This window comes from Oncorhynchus gorbuscha, linkage group LG14 (genome assembly GCF_021184085.1).
Source record: "Oncorhynchus gorbuscha isolate QuinsamMale2020 ecotype Even-year linkage group LG14, OgorEven_v1.0, whole genome shotgun sequence".
Lineage (NCBI taxonomy): Eukaryota > Metazoa > Chordata > Actinopteri > Salmoniformes > Salmonidae > Oncorhynchus > Oncorhynchus gorbuscha.
The window spans coordinates 2,893,248-2,914,064 of NC_060186.1; the positions used below are offsets into that span (position 1 = coordinate 2,893,248).

The 20,817-nt window shown below is 45.1% G+C and overlaps 1 protein-coding gene across 1 annotated transcript in view; it reads left to right on the forward strand.

Moving 5' to 3' along the window:
* Positions 1–20,817, forward strand: part of LOC123995973 (leucine-rich repeat-containing G-protein coupled receptor 5-like) — a 124,117-nt gene that overhangs the window by 47,170 nt on the left and 56,130 nt on the right. Inside the window, exon 4 of the mRNA XM_046299625.1 lies at positions 7,531–7,746. Within this exon, the coding sequence (XP_046155581.1) occupies positions 7,531–7,746 (216 nt within the window). The remainder of the gene's footprint in view (positions 1–7,530; positions 7,747–20,817) is intronic.

Here is a 20,817-nt window from a genome sequence, read left to right on the forward strand (position 1 = left end):
GCCCCGTGCCGACCGAGGCGTTGTTTTTATGGCCCAGTGCAGGAAAGGATTAGTGAACAATGCCTTTATCTAGTCGTCTGCTTTAACGCAGAGGCCCTTTGAGATATGCCGACACCAGGGTTGTGAAAATACTGGAGAGGAGATATTGCTGCATCCCAAATGGTGCCCTATTCCCAGAGCACTATTCCCTATGTAGTACACTACTTTAGACCAGAGCCCTATTCCCTATGTAGTACACTACTTTAGACCAGAGCCCTATTCCCTATGTAGTGCACTACTTTAGACCAGAGCCCTATTCCCTATATAGTACACTACTTTAGACCAGAGCCCTATTCCCTATATAGTACACTACTTTAGACCAGGGCCCTAATTCCCTATATAGTGCACTACTTTCCACCAGAGCCCTATTCCCTATATAGTACAATACTTTAGACCAGAGCCCTATTCCCTATATAGTACACTACTTTAGACCAGAGCCCTATTCCCTATGTAGTACACTACTTTAGACCAGAGCTCTATTCCCTATATAGTACACTACTTTAGACCAGAGCCCTATTCCCTATGTAGTACACTACTTTAGACCAGAGCCCTATTCCCTATATAGTACACTACTTTAGACCAGAGCCCTATTCCCTATATAGTGCACTACTTTAGACCAGAGCCCTATTCCCTATAAAGTACACTACTTTAGACCAGAGCCCTATTCCCTATAAAGTACACTACTTTAGACCAGAGCCCTATTCCCTATATAGTACACTACTTTAGACCAGAGCCCTATTCCCTATATAGTACACTACTTTAGACCAGAGCCCTATTCCCTATATAGTGCACTACTTTAGACCAGAGCCCTATTCCCTATATAGTACACTACTTTAGACCAGAGCCCTATTCCCTATGTAGTGCACTACTTTCCACCAGAGCCCTATTCCCTATGTAGTGCACTACTTTCCACCAGAGCCCTATTCCCTATGTAGTGCACTACTTTAGACCAGAGCCCTATTCCCTATGTAGTACACTACTTTAGACCAGAGCCCTATTCCCTATGTAGTGCACTACTTTAGACCAGAGCCCTATTCCCTATATAGTACACTACTTTAGACCAGAGCCCTATTCCCTATATAGTACACTACTTTAGACCAGGGCCCTAATTCCCTATATAGTGCACTACTTTCCACCAGAGCCCTATTCCCTATGTAGTACACTACTTTAGACCAGAGCCCTATTCCCTATGTAGTACACTACTTTAGACCAGAGCCCTATTCCCTATGTAGTGCACTACTTTAGACCAGAGCCCTATTCCCTATGTAGTGCACTACTTTAGACCAGAGCCCTATTCCTATATAGTACACTACTTTAGACCAGGGCCCTAATTCCCTATATAGTGCACTACTTTCCACCAGAGCCCTATTCCCTATATAGTACAATACTTTAGACCAGAGCCCTATTCCCTATATAGTGCACTACTTTAGACCAGAGCCCTATTCCCTATGTAGTGCACTACTTTAGACCAGAGCCCTATTCCCTATATAGTACACTACTTTAGACCAGAGCCCTATTTCCTATGTAGTGCACTACTTTAGACCAGAGCCCTATTCCCTATGTAGTGCACTACTTTAGACCAGAGCCCTATTCCCTATGTAGTGCACTACTTTAGACCAGAGCCCTATTCCCTATGTAGTACACTACTTTAGACCAGAGCCCTATTCCCTATAAAGTACACTACTTTAGACCAGAGCCCTATTCCCTATATAGTGCACTACTTTAGACCAGAGCCCTATTCCCTATATAGTACACTACTTTAGACCAGAGCCCTATTCCCTATATAGTGCACTACTTTAGACCAGAGCCCTATTCCCTATATAGTACACTACTTTAGACCAGAGCCCTATTCCCTATGTAGTGCACTACTTTCCACCAGAGCCCTATTCCCTATGTAGTGCACTACTTTCCACCAGAGCCCTATTCCCTATGTAGTGCACTACTTTAGACCAGAGCCCTATTCCCTATGTAGTGCACTACTTTAGACCAGAGCCCTATTCCCTATATAGTGCACTACCTTAGACCAGAGCCCTATTTCCTATATAGTACACTACTTTAGACCAGAGCCCTATTTCCTATGTAGTGCACTACTTTAGACCAGAGCCCTATTCCCTATGTAGTGCACTACTTTAGACCAGAGCCCTATTTCCTATGTAGTGCACTACTTTAGACCAGAGCCCTATTCCCTATGTAGTGCACTACTATAGACCAGAGCCCTATTTCCTATGTAGTGCACTACCTTAGACCAGAGCCCTATTCCCTATGTAGTGCACTACTTTAGACCAGAGCCCTATTTCCTATGTAGTGCACTACTTTAGACCAGAGCCCTATTCCCTATGTAGTGCACTACTTTAGACCAGAGCCCTATTTCCTATGTAGTGCACTACTTTAGACCAGAGCCCTATTCCCTATGTAGTGCACTACTTTAGACCAGAGCCCTATTCCCTATGTAGTGCACTACCTTAGACCAGAGCCCTATTTCCTATGTAGTGCACTACTTTAGACCAGAGCCCTATTCCCTATGTAGTGCACTACTTTAGACCCTGGATTCCTATAGAGACCAGAGATACTGGGTATGCACCCTGGGAGAGAGCCCTAGATACTGGGTATGCACCCTGGGAGAGAGCCCTATACTGGGTATACACCCTGGGAGAGAGCCCTAGATACTGGGTATGCACACTGGGAGAGAGAGGAGATACTGGGTATGCACCCTGGGAGAGAGAGGAGATACTGGGTATGCACCCTGGAAGAGAGAGAGAGATACTATTCACCCTATAGAGAATGTAGTGCACTGGGTATGCACCCTGGAAGAGAGAGAGGAGATACTGGGTATGCACCCTGGGAGAGAGGGGAGATACTGGGTATGCACCCTGGGAGAGAGGGGAGATACTGGGTATGCACCCTGGAAGAGAGAGGAGATACTGGGTATGCACCCTGGAAGAGAGAGAGATACTGGGTATGCACCCTGGGAGAGAGGGGAGATACTGGGTATGCACCCTGGAAGAGAGAGAGGAGATACTGGGTATGCACCCTGGAAGAGAGAGGGAGATACTGGGTATGCACCCTGGGAGAGAGGGGAGATACTGGGTATGCACCCTGGGAGAGAGAGGAGATACTGGGTATGCACCCTGGGAGAGAGAGAGGAGATACTGGGTATGCACCCTGGGAGAGAGGGGAGATACTGGGTATGCACCCTGGAAGAGAGAGAGGAGATACTGGGTATACACCCTGGGAGAGAGGGGATATACTGGGTATGCACCCTGGGAGAGAGAGGAGATACTGGGTATGCACCCTGGAAGAGAGAGAGGAGATACTGGGTATACACCCTGGGAGAGAGGGGAGATACTGGGTATGCACCCTGGGAGAGAGAGGGAGATACTGGGTATGCACCCTGGAGAGAGAGGGAGATACTGGGTATGCACCCTGGAAGAGAGAGGGAGATACTGGGCATGCACCCTGGGAGAGAGATACTGGGCAGATACTGGGTATGCACCCTGGAAGAGAGAGAGGAGATACTGGGTATGCACCCTGGGAGAGAGAGAGAGATACTGGGAATGCACCCTGGAAGAGAGAGAGGAGATACTGGGTATGCACCCTGAGAGCGAGAGAAGAGATGCTGGGCATGCACCCTGAGAGAGAGAGAGAGAGAGAGAGAGAGAGAGAGAGAGAGAGATGCTGGGTATGCACCCTGAGAGAGAGAGGATATACTTGCTATACACCCTGAGAGAGAGAGAGATACTGGGAGCACCCTGAGAGAGAGAGAGAGAGAGAGAGAGAGAGGAGATGAGGGTAGAGAGAGAGAGAGGATATGCTGGGTATACACCCTGAGAGAGAGAGAGAGAGAGAGAGAGAGAGAGAGAGAGAGGAGATGCTGGGTATGCACCCTGAGAGAGAGAGGAGATTTTTATTTTATTTTTACCTTTATTTAACCAAGAACAAATTCTTATTTTCAATGACGGCCTGGGAACAGTGGGTTAACTGCCTGTTCAGGGGCAGAACGACAGATGTACCTTGTCAGCTCAGGGGTTTGAACTTGCAACCTTCCGGTTACTAGTCCAACGCTCTAACCACTAGGCTACCCTGCCTTCCCAGTGGGTTAGTGGGTCAGCCTTGCAGGGTACAGGGCTGTGTTTAAACTGTGGGTTAGCCCTGCAGGGTACAGGGCTGTGTTTAAACTGTGGGTTAGCCCTGCAGGGTACAGGGCTGTGTTTAAACTGTGGGTTAGCCCTGCAGGGTACAGGGCTGTGTTTAAACTGTGGGTTAGCCTTGTCTTGTTTGGAAAGAGGGCCGTGTACTTCCCTATTCATCCCACTGCCAGTGTGCTACACCCTCCTTGTCATTATGTGATTATGAATACTCACACACTTGTCAGTCAACTTTAGAATTAACGACTGCCCGTTCTGTTTAGTCTTGCGGATCTGGGCATTGATTGTCTTTCTTCCCTGACTGTCTCATAAATACTTCACAGTGAAAAACCAACGCCTACATGAACAGAAATGGCTGTATAATACTACATGTAGACTATATATCACTCGATATAGACTATATATCACTGGATATAGACTATATATAACTGGATATAGACTATATATATCACTGGATATAGACTATATATAACTGGATGTAGACTATATATAACTGGATATAGACTATATATCACTGGATATAGACTATATATAACTGGATATAGACTATATATAACTGGATATAGACTATATATAACTGGATGTAGACTATATATAACTGGATATAGACTATATATCACTGGATATAGACTATATATCACTGGATATAGACTATATATCACTGGATATAGACTATATATAACTGGATATATTAACTATATATAACTGGATATAGACTATATATAGACTATATATCACTGGATGTAGACTATATATCACTGGATATAGACTATATATAGACTATATATAACTGGATATATTAACTATATATAACTGGATATAGACTATATATCACTGGATGTAGACTATATATAACTGGATATAGACTATATATCACTGGATGTAGACTATATATCACTGGATATAGACTATATATAACTGGATATAGACTATATATAACTGGATATATTAACTATATATCACTGGATATAGACTATATATCACTCGATATAGACTATATATAACTGGATATAGACTATATATAACTGGATATATTAACTATATATCACTGGATATAGACTATATATCACTCGATATAGACTATATATAACTGGATATAGACTATATATAACTGGATATAGACTATATATCACTGGATATAGACTATATATCACTCGATATAGACTATATATAACTGGATATAGACTATATATCACTGGATATAGACTATATATAACTGGATGTAGACTATATATCACTGGATATAGACTATATATAACTGGATATAGACTATATATAACTGGATATAGACTATATATATCACTGGATATAGACTATATATAACTGGATATATTAACTATATATAACTGGATGTAGACTATATATAACTGGATATAGACTATATATATCACTGGATATAGACTATATATCACTGGATATATTAACTATATATAACTGGATGTAGACTATATATCACTGGATATAGACTATATATAACTGGATATAGACTATATATAACTGGATATATTAACTATATATAACTGGATGTAGACTATATATCACTGGATATAGACTATATATCACTCGATATTGACTATATATAACTGGATATAGACTATATATAACTGGATATAGACTATATATAACTGGATATAGACTATATATAACTGGATATAGACTATATATAACTGGATATAGACTATATATAACTGGATATAGACTATATATAACTGGATATATTAACTATATATAACTGGATGTAGACTATATATCACTGGATATAGACTATATATAACTGGATATAGACTATATATAACTGGATATATTAACTATATATAACTGGATATAGACTATATATCACTGGATATAGACTATATATAACTGGAACTGGATATAGACTATATATAACTGGATATATATATATCACTGGATATAGACTATATATAACTGGATATAGACTATATATAACTGGATATAGACTATATATAACTGGATATAGACTATATATAACTGGATATAGACTATATATAACTGGATATAGACTATATATAACTGGATATAGACTATATATAACTGGATATAGACTATATATAACTGGATATACACTATATATAACTGGATATAGACTATATATAACTGGATATAGACTATATATAACTGGATATAGACTATATATAACTGGATATATTAACTATATATCACTGGATGTAGACTATATATAACTGGATATAGACTATATATAACTGGATATAGACTATATATCACTGGATATAGACTATATATAACTGTATATAGACTATATATAACTGGATATAGACTATATATAACTGGATATAGACTATATATCACTGGATATAGACTATATATCACTGGATATATTAACTATATATAGACTATATATAACTGGATGTAGACTATATATCACTGGATATAGACTATATATAACTGGATATAGACTATATATAACTGGATATAGACTATATATCACTGGATATAGACTATATATCACTGGATATAGACTATATATCACTGGATATAGACTATATATCACTGGATATAGACTATATATAACTGGATATATTAACTATATATAACTGGATGTAGACTATATATCACTGGATATATTAACTATATATCACTGGATATAGACTATATATCACTGGATATAGACTATATATCACTGGATATAGACTATATATCACTGGATACAGACTACATCACTGGATACACACACACACACACACACACACACACACACACACACACACACACACACACACACACACACACACACACACACACACACACACACACACACACACACACACACACACACACACACACACACACACACACACACACACACACACACACACACACACAGCTACGTCTCTTTGGCTATCATTCCACCACTGGCATTCAGACACAGCCCAGTCCAAGCCAAACGTTCCCTCTCAATAACACCCAGGTGAAACCTTGAATGAATGAAGTTCTGCTCAGTTCCCTGTAACTGAGGAACACACACTGTGTTCGTCTGGGTTTGACCTATTCCTGCTGGGGCGAGTTGATGGACAGATCATGTGTGAGATTCTTCAGATTCAGATGGGCATGTTGAACGTTGAAATGGTCTTGAATGATGAAGGGCCCTGAGAGACCTCACCGCTCTTATATCAAAATGTCATCAGACCAAACCCTGCAAGGTGGTCCTCTGCTTCCATTACATGGAGGCATTTCCTATTATGTTTAACTGACAGTGTCTGTGTCCTGTTCTCTCTCTCTCTCTCTCTCTCTCTCTCTCTCTCTCTCTCTCTCTCTCTCTCTCTCTCTCTCTCCCTCTCTCTCTCTCTCTCTCTCTCCCTCCGACCAGTCGTCTGGATGCCAACCACATCTCCAGTGTTCCTCGGGGCTGCTTCGACGGCCTCCAGTCTCTACGTCACCTGTGGCTGGATGACAACTCTCTGACAGAGGTGCCAGCTGACGCCCTGGGGGCCCTGTCCTCCCTGCAGGCCATGACCCTGGCTCTCAACAGAATCACACATATACCTGACCGGGCCTTCACTAACCTCTCCTCCCTCGTGGTCCTGTGAGTACTGAATACGACCGTGTCATCTCTTCCTCCATCTTCCCTCTGTCCTTCTCTCCATCCCCCTCTCTTTCCCTGGCCAACCTCTTCAGCCTGGTGGTCCTGTGAGTACTAGATACTACCGTGTCCTCTCTTCCTCCATCTTCCCTCTGTCCTTCTCTCCATCCATCTCTCTTTCCCTGGCCAACCTCTTCAGCCTGGTGGTCCTGTGAGTACTAGATACTACCGTGTCCTCTCTTCCTCCATCTTCCCTCTGTCCTTCTCTCCATCCATCTCTCTTTCCCTGGCCAACCTCTTCAGCCTGGTGGTCCTGTGAGTACTAGATACTACCGTGTCCTCTCTTCCTCCATCTTCCCTCTGTCCTTCTCTCCATCCCCTCTCTTTCCCTGGCCAACCTCTTCAGCCTGGTGGTCCTGTGAGTACTGGACAACAGCTTGTCTGTCTCTTCTTCCATCTTCCCTCCTGTCTGTCCTTCCCCTCTCACTCATCCTCCCTTCTGACATCAGACCCCTCATCCTCTCTGCCATCCCTCCATCCTCTGTCCTCCCTCCAGCTCTACTGCCCTCCTTTCCTCAACTCTCCTCCCTCCAGCTCTACTGCCCTCCTTTCCTCAACTCTCCTCCCTCCCGCCTCTCCTCCTCCAGCTCCAGCTCTCCTCCCTCCAGTCCCACCATCCTCTCTGCCATCCCTCCATCCCCTCTCCTCCTCCAGCTCCCTCCATCCCCTCTCCTCCCTCCAGCTCTCCTCCCTCCATCCCCTCTCCTCCCTCCAGCTCTCCTCCCTCCATCCCCTCTCCACCCTCCAGCTCTCCTCCCTCCATCCCCTCTCCACCCTCCAGCTCTCCTCCCTCCATCCCCTCTCCTCCCTCCAGATCTCCTCCCTTCCTCTCTTCCCCAGTCCCTCCATCCTCTATTTATTTATCAACTCACAGAGAGTCCATTCACAAAAGCACCGAGCTGAAACGAGAGGATATTTATTGACCGAGTGTAGGAAGAAGGGATGATTACACTTTTTTGAAAAACAGAATGAAAGAACATCCGTTCACGTCCATTCAGGTCCCGACAGGTGATGACGGCCACACACACACACACACACACGCACACACACACACGCACGCGCACACGCACACACACACACGCACACACACACACACACACACACACACACACACACACACACACACACACACACACCGTAAACATGACAGCCTCTCCTACTTCTCTTGAATCCCCTCCTGAGTCCTTCAGGGAGTTAGTTTGTTCCCAGTTGTCAAACCAATCTGTCAACACCATAGGAGAGAGAGAGTTGTCAAACTGATCTGTCACCACAGGAGAGAGAGTTGTCTAACAAATCTGTCAACACCACAGGAGAGAGAGAGTTGTCTAACAAATCTGTCAACACCACAGGAGAGAGTTGTCAAACAAATCTGTCAACACCACAGGAGAGAGAGAGTTGTCTAACAAATCTGTCAACACCACAGGAGAGAGAGAGTTGTCTAACCAATCTGTCAACACCATAGGAGAGAGAGAGTTGTCAAACTACTTGTCTTGAATCCACCTTCAGAGGAGTTAGTTTGTTCCTGTCAGCACCACAGGAGAGAGAGAGTGTCAAACAAATCTGTCAACACCACAGGAGAGAGAGAGTTGTCTAACAAATCTGTCAACACCATAGGAGAGAGAGAGTTGTCTAACAAATCTGTCAACACCATAGGAGAGAGAGAGTTGTCTAACAAATCTGTCAACACCATAGGAGAGAGAGAGAGTTGTCAAACTGATCTGTCACCACCACAGGAGAGAGAGAGAGTTGTCTAACCAATCTGTCAACACCACAGGAGAGAGAGTTGTCTAACAAGTCTGTCAACACCACAGGAGAGAGAGAGTTGTCTTACAAATCTGTCAACACCATTGTCTAACAAATCTGTCAACACCATAGGAGAGAGAGTTGTCTAACCAATCTGTCAACACCACAGGAGAGAGAGTTGTCTAACAAATCTGTCAACACCATAGGAGAGAGAGTTGTCTAACAAATCTGTCAACACCATAGGAGAGAGAGTTGTCAAACAAATCTGTCAACACCATAGGAGAGAGAGAGTTGTCTAACAAATCTGTCAACACCACAGGAGAGAGAGAGAGTTGTCAAACAAATCTGTCAACACCATAGGAGAGAGAGAGTTGTCTAACAAATCTGTCAACACCACAGGAGAGAGAGTTGTCTAACCAATCTGTCAACACCATAGGAGAGAGAGTGTTGTTTAACAAATCTGTCAACACCACAGGAGAGAGAGAGAGTTGTCAAACACTGAAGTTGTTCAAGGTCCAATATAGGTGTTTTTATCTCAATATCCAATCATTTCTGGGTAACACAGAATCTGACTGTGATTGTTTTCAATTAAAATGGTAATTAAAAGAAACAAAAATAGCTTTAGCTAGGACTGTCTGGGAGTGGTCTGAGTGGGGAGGGTCTGAGTGGGGAGGGTCTGAGTGGGGAGGGTCTGAGTGGGGAGGGTCTGAGTGGGGAGGGTCTGAGTGGGGAGGGTCTGAGTGGGGAGGGTCTGAGTGGGGAGGGTCTGAGTGGGGAGGGTCTGAGTGGGGAGGGGAACACTGAAAACTGGCTGTTATTGGCAGAGAGGTTTGGAACTCTCTTTCTTATTGGTCAATTAACTAATTTAAACGCCAAAACTCCATCCCACCAAAACAGGCAGACATTTCAGGTGGTCTTTTCAAACAGCTCTTACACTAAAAGGACATTATCATCATTTTCACAATTTTCACCACAGTATTATTCCAACTTCCTAGTGTGGAAATATATATAAAACACAGATAAAATCACCTGTTGGACTGCACTGGGACTTCATAGGGGTAGTTTTCTACAATTTGATCTGAATCTGGTCTTAATCTGGTCTGAATCTGGTGATGTCTGTCTGTCTGTCCCAGCTCCCAGCAGTGTGGTAATCACAGCGTGACCGTGTGTTGGTCTTGGGCTCCATGCGATGTGGCCAGGCCTAAGAGCCTGGGAGGAAGGAAGGGAGGGAGGGAGGAAGGAAGCTCACAGGGCTGATTCACCGTGTCCAGGGCAAGCAGCACAGATAGCATTAGACAGGCAGAGGTAGAGAGTAGGACCAGGAGGAGAGGAGATGGGGGGAATGGGGCTGATTGTTTACCTGGCAAACTTCCGTCCTTGGTGCCCAGGGGCATCCGCTCTCCACAGCAGCCCCGGTCTCGGCTGGATCTCTGCCCCTTCCAAGGCCTCGTAATAACCTCCACCCAGACCAACCTACATACTGTAAACACACACTGAGGTCCTCTTTTCTCTATACACACACACACACACACACATACATACATACACACACGCACACGCACACGCACACGCACACGCACACGCACACGCCACACACACACACACACACAACCACACAGCCACACTCACACATGCACACACACACACAACTGCCTGCAGTGCTGGGTTTTCACTTGGAACGCCAGACAGAGAGGATGACAGAGAGGTTCCTCTTCCAGACAGTTGACAGAGCGGTTCCTCTTCCAGACAGTTGACAGAGCGGTTCCACTTCCAGACAGTTGACAGAGCCACTTCCTCTTCCAGACAGTTGACAGAGCCACTTCCTCTTCCAGACAGTTGACAGAGCGGTTCCACTTCCAGACAGTTGACAGAGCCACTTCCTCTTCCAGACAGTTGACAGAGCCACTTCCTCTTCCAGACAGTTGACAGAGCCACTTCCTCTTCCAGACAGTTGACAGAGCCACTTCCTCTTCCAGACAGTTGACAGAGCCACTTCCACTTCCAGACAGTTGACAGAGCGGTTCCTCTTCCAGACAGTTGACAGAGCCACTTCCTCTTCCAGACAGTTGACAGAGCCACTTCCTCTTCCAGACAGTTGACAGAGCCACTTCCTCTTCCAGACAGTTGACAGAGCCACTTCCTCTTCCAGACAGTTGACAGAGCCACTTCCTCTTCCAGACAGTTGACAGAGCCACTTCCTCTTCCAGACAGTTGACAGAGCCACTTCCTCTTCCAGACAGTTGACAGAGCGGTTCCTCTTCCAGACAGTTGACAGAGCCACTTCCTCTTCCAGACAGTTGACAGAGCCACTTCCTCTTCCAGACAGTTGACAGAGCGGTTCCACTTCCAGACAGTTGACAGAGCGGTTCCACTTCCAGACAGTTGACAGAGCCACTTCCTCTTCCAGACAGTTGACAGAGCCACTTCCTCTTCCAGACAGTTGACAGAGCCACTTCCTCTTCCAGACAGTTGACAGAGCCACTTCCTCTTCCAGACAGTTGACAGAGAGGTTCCTCTTCCAGACAGTTGACAGAGCCACTTCCACTTCCAGACAGTTGACAGAGCCACTTCCTCTTCCAGACAGTTGACAGAGCCACTTCCAGACAGTTGACAGAGAGGTTCCACTTCCAGACAGTTGACAGAGTCACTTCCACTTCCAGACAGTTGACAGAGCCACTTCCAGACAGTTGACAGAGAGGTTCCACTTCCAGACAGTTGACAGAGCCACTTCCTCTTCCAGACAGTTGACAGAGCCACTTCCTCTTCCAGACAGTTGACAGAGAGGTTCCTCTTCCAGACAGTTGACAGAGCCACTTCCTCTTCCAGACAGTTGACAGAGCCACTTCCAGACAGTTGACAGAGCCACTTCCACTTCCAGACAGTTGACAGAGAGGTTCCACTTCCAGACAGTTGACAGAGCGGTTCCTCTTCCAGACAGTTGACAGAGCCACTTCCACTTCCAGACAGTTGACAGAGAGGTTCCTCTTCCAGACAGTTGACAGAGCCACTTCCAGACAGTTGACAGAGCGGTTCCACTTCCAGACAGTTGACAGAGAGGTTCCACTTCCAGACAGTTGACAGAGCGGTTCCACTTCCAGACAGTTGACAGAGCCACTTCCTCTTCCAGACAGTTGACAGAGAGGTTCCACTTCCAGACAGTTGACAGAGAGGTTACACTTCCAGACAGTTGACAGAGAGGTTCCACTTCCAGACAGTTGCAGAGAGGTTCCACTTCCAGACAGTTGACAGAGAGGTTCCACTTCCAGACAGTTGACAGAGCCACTTCCTCTTCCAGACAGTTGACAGAGCCACTTCCTCTTCCAGACAGTTGACAGAGCCACTTCCACTTCCAGACAGTTGACAGAGCCACTTCCACTTCCAGACAGTTGACAGAGCGGTTCCACTTCCAGACAGTTGACAGAGCCACTTCCACTTCCAGACAGTTGACAGAGAGGTTCCACTTCCAGACAGTTGACAGAGCCACTTCCAGACAGTTCACAGAGCCACTTCCACCTCCAGACAGTTGACAGAGCGGTTCCACTTCCAGACAGTTGACAGAGAGGTTCCTCTTCCAGACAGTTGACAGAGCGGTTCCACTTCCAGACAGTTGACAGAGCGGTTCCACTTCCAGACAGTTGACAGAGCCACTTTCACTTCCAGACAGTTGACAGAGCCACTTCCTCTTCCAGACAGTTGACCGAGCGGTTCCTCTTCCAGACAGTTGACCGAGCGGTTCCTCTTCCAGACAGTTGACAGAGCCACTTCCTCTTCCAGACAGTTGACAGAGCCACTTCCTCTTCCAGACAGTTGACAGAGCCACTTCCTCTTCCAGACAGTTGACAGAGCCACTTCCTCTTCCAGACAGTTGACAGAGCGGTTCCTCTTCCAGACAGTTGACAGAGCCACTTCCTCTTCCAGACAGTTGACAGAGCCACTTCCACTTCCAGACAGTTGACAGAGCCACTTCCTCTTCCAGACAGTTGACTAAAACGACGAGCAACAGCTACTGACAACCATGTCTGTTGATTTGTTTTTCCCCCAGAAGTTTTCATGTCATTAGTCATTGAACTGGTCAAATGGACTTGTTCTCCTCCTCTCTAGTCAGTCTAGTCAGCCTTCAGTTTAACGTTGTTCTCCTCTCTAGTCAGCCTTCAGTTTAACGTTGTTCTCCTCCTCTCTAGTCAGTCTAGTCAGCCTTCAGTTTAACGTTGTTCTCCTCTCTAGTCAGCCTTCAGTTTAACGTTGTTCTCCTCCTCTCTAGTCAGTCTAGTCAGCCTTCAGTTTAACGTTGTTCTCCTCTCTAGTCAGTCTAGTCAGCCTTCAGTTTAACGTTGTTCTCCTCTCTAGTCAGTCTAGTCAGCCTTCAGTTTAACGTTGTTCTCCTCTCTAGTCAGTCTAGTCAGCCTTCAGTTTAACGTTGTTCTCCTCCTCTCTAGTCAGTCTAGTCAGCCTTCAGTTTAACGTTGTTCTCCTCCTCTCGAGTCAGCCTTCAGTTTAACGTTGTTCTCCTCCTCTCTAGTCAGCCTTCAGTTTAACGTTGTTCTCCTCTCTAGTCAGCCTTCAGTTTAACGTTGTTCTCCTCCTCTCTAGTCAGTCTAGTCAGCCTTCAGTTTAACATTGTTCTCCTCCTCTCTAGTCAGTCTAGTCAGCCTTCAGTTTAACGTTGTTCTCCTCTCTAGTCAGTCTAGTCAGCCTTCAGTTTAACGTTGTTCTCCTCCTCTCTAGTCAGCCTTCAGTTTAACGTTGTTCTCCTCCTCTCTAGTCAGTCTAGTCAGCCTTCAGTTTAACGTTGTTCTCCTCTCTAGTCAGTCTAGTCAGCCTTCAGTTTAACGTTGTTCTCCTCCTCTCTAGTCAGTCTTGTCAGCCTTCAGTTTAACGTTGTTCTCCTCCTCTCTAGTCAGTCTAGTCAGCCTTCAGTTTAACGTTGTTCCCCTCCTCTCTAGTCAGTCTAGTCAGCCTTCAGTTTAACCTGTTCAGCCTTCAGTTTAATGTTGTTCTCCTCTCTCTAGTCAGTCTAGTCAGCCTTCAGTTTAACGTTGTTCTCCTCTCTAGTCAGTCTAGTCAGCCTTCAGTTTAACGTTGTTCTCCTCTCTAGTCAGCCTTCAGTTTAACGTTGTTCTCCTCTCTAGTCGGTCTAGTCAGCCTTCAGTTTAACGTTGTTCTCCTCCTCTCTAGTCAGTCTAGTCAGCCTTCAGTTTAACGTTGTTCTGCTCCTCTCTAGTCAGTCTAGTCAGCCTTCAGTTTAACGTTGTTCTCCTCCTCTCTAGTCAGTCTAGTCAGCCTTCAGTTTAACATTGTTCTCCTCTCTAGTCAGTCTAGTCAGCCTTCAGTTTAACGTTGTTCTCCTCCTCTCTAGTCAGTCTAGTCAGCCTTCAGTTTAACGTTGTTCTCCTCCTCTCTAGTCAGTCTAGTCAGCCTTCAGTTTAACGTTGTTCTCCTCCTCTCGAGTCAGCCTTCAGTTTAACGTTGTTCTCCTCCTCTCTAGTCAGCCTTCAGTTTAACGTTGTTCTCCTCTCTAGTCAGCCTTCAGTTTAACGTTGTTCTCCTCCTCTCTAGTCAGTCTAGTCAGCCTTCAGTTTAACATTGTTCTCCTCCTCTCTAGTCAGTCTAGTCAGCCTTCAGTTTAACGTTGTTCTCCTCTCTAGTCAGTCTAGTCAGCCTTCAGTTTAACGTTGTTCTCCTCCTCTCTAGTCAGCCTTCAGTTTAACGTTGTTCTCCTCCTCTCTAGTCAGTCTAGTCAGCCTTCAGTTTAACGTTGTTCTCCTCTCTAGTCAGTCTAGTCAGCCTTCAGTTTAACGTTGTTCTCCTCCTCTCTAGTCAGTCTAGTCAGCCTTCAGTTTAACGTTGTTCTCCTCCTCTCTAGTCAGTCTAGTCAGCCTTCAGTTTAACGTTGTTCCCCTCCTCTCTAGTCAGTCTAGTCAGCCTTCAGTTTAACGTTGTTCACCTCCTCTCTAGTCAGTCTAGTCAACCTTCAGTTTAACGTTGTTCTCCTCTCTAGTCAGTCTAGTCAGCCTTCAGTTTAACGTTGTTCTCCTCTCTAGTCAGTCTAGTCAGCCTTCAGTTTAACGTTGTTCTCCTCTCTAGTCAGTCTAGTCAGCCTTCAGTTTAACGTTGTTCTCCTCTCTAGTCAGCCTTCAGTTTAACGTTGTTCTCCTCTCTAGTCGGTCTAGTCAGCCTTCAGTTTAACGTTGTTCTCCTCCTCTCTAGTCAGTCTAGTCAGCCTTCAGTTTAACGTTGTTCTGCTCCTCTCTAGTCAGTCTAGTCAGCCTTCAGTTTAACGTTGTTCTCCTCCTCTCTAGTCAGTCTAGTCAGCCTTCAGTTTAACGTTGTTCTCTCCTCTCTAGTCAGTCTAGTCAGCCTTCAGTTTAACGTTGTTCTCCTCCTCTCTAGTCAGTCTAGTCAGCCTTCAGTTTAACGTTGTTCTCCTCCTCTCTAGTCAGTCTAGTCAGCCTTCAGTTTAACGTTGTTCTCCTCCTCTCTAGTCAGCCTTCAGTTTAACATTGTTCTCCTCCTCTCTAGTCAGCCTTCAGTTTAACGTTGTTCTCCTCCTCTCTAGTCAGTCTAGTCAGCCTTCAGTTTAACGTTGTTCTCCTCTCTAGTCAGTCTAGTCAGCCTTCAGTTTAACGTTGTTCTCCTCCTCTCTAGTCAGTCTAGTCAGCCTTCAGTTTAACGTTGTTCTCCTCCTCTCTAGTCAGTCTAGTCAGCCTTCAGTTTAACGTTGTTCTCCTCCTCTCTAGTCAGCCTTCAGTTTAACGTTGTTCACCTCCTCTCTAGTCAGTCTAGTCAGCCTTCAGTTTAACGTTGTTCTCCTCCTCTCTAGTCAACCTTCAGTTTAACGTTGTTCTCCTTCTCTCTAGTCAGCCTTCAGTTTAACGTTGTTCTCCTCCTCTCTAGTCAGTCTAGTCAGCCTTCAGTTTAACGTTGTTCCCCTCCTCTCTAGTCAGTCTAGTCAGCCTTCAGTTTAACGTTGTTCACCTCCTCTCTAGTCAGTCTAGTCAACCTTCAGTTTAACGTTGTTCTCCTCTCTAGTCAGTCTAGTCAGCCTTCAGTTTAACGTTGTTCTCCTCTCTAGTCAGTCTAGTCAGCCTTCAGTTTAACGTTGTTCTCCTCTCTAGTCAGTCTAGTCAGCCTTCAGTTTAACGTTGTTCTCCTCTCTAGTCAGCCTTCAGTTTAACGTTGTTCTCCTCTCTAGTCGGTCTAGTCAGCCTTCAGTTTAACGTTGTTCTCCTCCTCTCTAGTCAGTCTAGTCAGCCTTCAGTTTAACGTTGTTCTGCTCCTCTCTAGTCAGTCTAGTCAGCCTTCAGTTTAACGTTGTTCTCCTCCTCTCTAGTCAGTCTAGTCAGTCTTCAGTTTAACGTTGTTCTCCTCTCTAGTCAGTCTAGTCAGCCTTCAGTTTAACGTTGTTCTCCTCCTCTCTAGTCAGTCTAGTCAGCCTTCAGTTTAACGTTGTTCTCCTCCTCTCTAGTCAGTCTAGTCAGCCTTCAGTTTAACGTTGTTCTCCGTTGTTCTCCTCTCTAGTCAGCCTTCAGTTTAACGTTGTTCTCCTCCTCTCTAGTCAGCCTTCAGTTTAACGTTGTTCTCTCCTCTCTCTAGTCAGTCTAGTCAGCCTTCAGTTTAACGTTGTTCTCCTCTCTAGTCAGTCTAGTCAGCCTTCAGTTTAACGTTGTTCTCCTCTCTAGTCAGTCTAGTCAGCCTTCAGTTTAACGTTGTTCTCCTCCTCTCTAGTCAGTCTAGTCAGCCTTCAGTTTAACGTTGTTCTCCTCCTCTCTAGTCAGCCTTCAGTTTAACGTTGTTCACCTCCTCTCTAGTCAGTCTAGTCAGCCTTCAGTTTAACGTTGTTCTCCTCCTCTCTAGTCAACCTTCAGTTTAACGTTGTTCTCCTTCTCTCTAGTCAGCCTTCAGTTTAACGTTGTTCTCCTCCTCTCTAGTCAGTCTAGTCAGCCTTCAGTTTAACGTTGTTCTCCTCCTCTCTAGTCAGCCTTCAGTTTAACGTTGTTCTCCTCTCTAGTCAGTCTAGTCAGCCTTCAGTTTAACGTTGTTCTCCTCCTCTCTAGTCAGTCTAGTCAGCCTTCAGTTTAACGTTGTTCTCCTCCTCTCTAGTCAGTCTAGTCAGCCTTCAGTTTAACGTTGTTCTCCTCCTCTCTAGTCAGCCTTCAGTTTAACGTTGTTCTCCTCCTCTCTAGTCAGCCTTCAGTTTAACGTTGTTCTCCTCCTCTCTAGTCAGCCTTCAGTTTAACGTTGTTCTCCTCCTCTCTAGTCAGTCTTCAGTTTAACGTTGTTCTCCTCCTCTCTAGTCAGCCTTCAGTTTAACGTTGTTCTCCTCCTCTCTAGTCAGTCTAGTCAGCCTTCAGTTTAACGTTGTTCTCCTCCTCTCTAGTCAGTCTAGTCAGCCTTCAGTTTAACGTTGTTCTCCTCCTCTCTAGTCAGTCTAGTCAGCCTTCAGTTTAACGTTGTTCTCCTCTCTAGTCAGTCTAGTCAGCCTTCAGTTTAACGTTGTTCTCCTCCTCTCTAGTCAGTCTAGTCAGCCTTCAGTTTAACGTTGTTCTCCTCCTCTCTAGTCAGTCTAGTCAGCCTTCAGTTTAACGTTGTTCTCCTCTCTAGTCAGTCTAGTCAGCCTTCAGTTTAACGTTGTTCTCCTCCTCTCTAGTCAGTCTAGTCAGCCTTCAGTTTAACGTTGTTCTCCTCTCTAGTCAGTCTAGTCAGCCTTCAGTTTAACGTTGTTCTCCTCTCTAGTCAGTCTAGTCAGCCTTCAGTTTAACGTTGTTCTCCTCTCTAGTCAGTCTAGTCAGCCTTCAGTTTAACGTTGTTCTCCTCTCTAGTCAGCCTTCAGTTTAACGTTGTTCTCCTCCTCTCTAGTCGGTCTAGTCAGCCTTCAGTTTAACGTTGTTCTCCTCCTCTCTAGTCAGTCTAGTCAGCCTTCAGTTTAACGTTGTTCTGCTCCTCTCTAGTCAGTCTAGTCAGCCTTCAGTTTAACGTTGTTCTCCTCCTCTCTAGTCAGTCTAGTCAGCCTTCAGTTTAACGTTGTTCTCCTCTCTAGTCAGTCTAGTCAGCCTTCAGTTTAACGTTGTTCTCCTCCTCTCTAGTCAGTCTAGTCAGCCTTCAGTTTAACGTTGTTCTCCTCCTCTCTAGTCAGTCTAGTCAGCCTTCAGTTTAACGTTGTTCTCCTCCTCTCTAGTCAGCCTTCAGTTTAACATTGTTCTCCTCCTCTCTAGTCAGCCTTCAGTTTAACGTTGTTCTCCTCCTCTCTAGTCAGTCTAGTCAGCCTTCAGTTTAACGTTGTTCTCCTCCTCTCTAGTCAGTCTAGTCAGCCTTCAGTTTAACGTTGTTCTCCTCCTCTCTAGTCAGTCTAGTCAGCCTTCAGTTTAACGTTGTTCTCCTCCTCTCTAGTCAGTCTAGTCAGCCTTCAGTTTAACGTTGTTCTCCTCCTCTCTAGTCAGCCTTCAGTTTAACGTTGTTCTCCTCTCTAGTCAGTCTAGTCAGCCTTCAGTTTAACGTTGTTCTCCTCCTCTCTAGTCAACCTTCAGTTTAACGTTGTTCTCCTTCTCTCTAGTCAGCCTTCAGTTTAACGTTGTTCTCCTCCTCTCTAGTCAGTCTAGTCAGCCTTCAGTTTAACGTTGTTCCCCTCCTCTCTAGTCAGTCTAGTCAGCCTTCAGTTTAACGTTGTTCACCTCCTCTCTAGTCAGTCTAGTCAACCTTCAGTTTAACGTTGTTCTCCTCTCTAGTCAGTCTAGTCAGCCTTCAGTTTAACGTTGTTCTCCTCTCTAGTCAGTCTAGTCAGCCTTCAGTTTAACGTTGTTCTCCTCTCTAGTCAGTCTAGTCAGCCTTCAGTTTAACGTTGTTCTCCTCTCTAGTCAGCCTTCAGTTTAACGTTGTTCTCCTCTCTAGTCGGTCTAGTCAGCCTTCAGTTTAACGTTGTTCTCCTCCTCTCTAGTCAGTCTAGTCAGCCTTCAGTTTAACGTTGTTCTGCTCCTCTCTAGTCAGTCTAGTCAGCCTTCAGTTTAACGTTGTTCTCCTCCTCTCTAGTCAGTCTAGTCAGTCTTCAGTTTAACGTTGTTCTCCTCTCTAGTCAGTCTAGTCAGCCTTCAGTTTAACGTTGTTCTCCTCCTCTCTAGTCAGTCTAGTCAGCCTTCAGTTTAACGTTGTTCTCCTCCTCTCTAGTCAGTCTAGTCAGCCTTCAGTTTAACGTTGTTCTCCTCCTCTCTAGTCAGCCTTCAGTTTAACGTTGTTCTCCTCCTCTCTAGTCAGCCTTCAGTTTAACGTTGTTCTCCTCCTCTCTAGTCAGTCTAGTCAGCCTTCAGTTTAACGTTGTTCTCCTCTCTAGTCAGTCTAGTCAGCCTTCAGTTTAACGTTGTTCTCCTCTCTAGTCAGTCTAGTCAGCCTTCAGTTTAACGTTGTTCTCCTCCTCTCTAGTCAGTCTAGTCAGCCTTCAGTTTAACGTTGTTCTCCTCCTCTCTAGTCAGCCTTCAGTTTAACGTTGTTCACCTCCTCTCTAGTCAGTCTAGTCAGCCTTCAGTTTAACGTTGTTCTCCTCCTCTCTAGTCAACCTTCAGTTTAACGTTGTTCTCCTTCTCTCTAGTCAGCCTTCAGTTTAACGTTGTTCTCCTCCTCTCTAGTCAGTCTAGTCAGCCTTCAGTTTAACGTTGTTCTCCTCCTCTCTAGTCAGCCTTCAGTTTAACGTTGTTCTCCTCTCTAGTCAGTCTAGTCAGCCTTCAGTTTAACGTTGTTCTCCTCCTCTCTAGTCAGTCTAGTCAGCCTTCAGTTTAACGTTGTTCTCCTCCTCTCTAGTCAGTCTAGTCAGCCTTCAGTTTAACGTTGTTCTCCTCCTCTCTAGTCAGTTCAGTTTAACGTTGTTCAGTCCTTCAGTTTAACGTTGTTCTCCTCCTCAGTCTAGTCAGCCTTCAGTTTAACGTTGTTCTCCTCCTCTCTAGTCAGTCAGCCTTCAGTTTAACGTTGTTCTCCTCCTCTCTAGTCAGCCTTCAGTTTAACGTTGTTCTCCTCCTCTCTAGTCAGCCTTCAGTTTAACGTTGTTCTCCTCCTCTCTAGTCAGTCTAGTCAGCCTTCAGTTTAACGTTGTTCTCCTCCTCTCTAGTCAGTCTAGTCAGCCTTCAGTTTAACGTTGTTCTCCTCCTCTCTAGTCAGTCTAGTCAGCCTTCAGTTTAACGTTGTTCTCCTCTCTAGTCAGTCTAGTCAGCCTTCAGTTTAACGTTGTTCTCCTCTCTAGTCAGTCTAGTCAGCCTTCAGTTTAACGTTGTTCTCCTCCTCTCTAGTCAG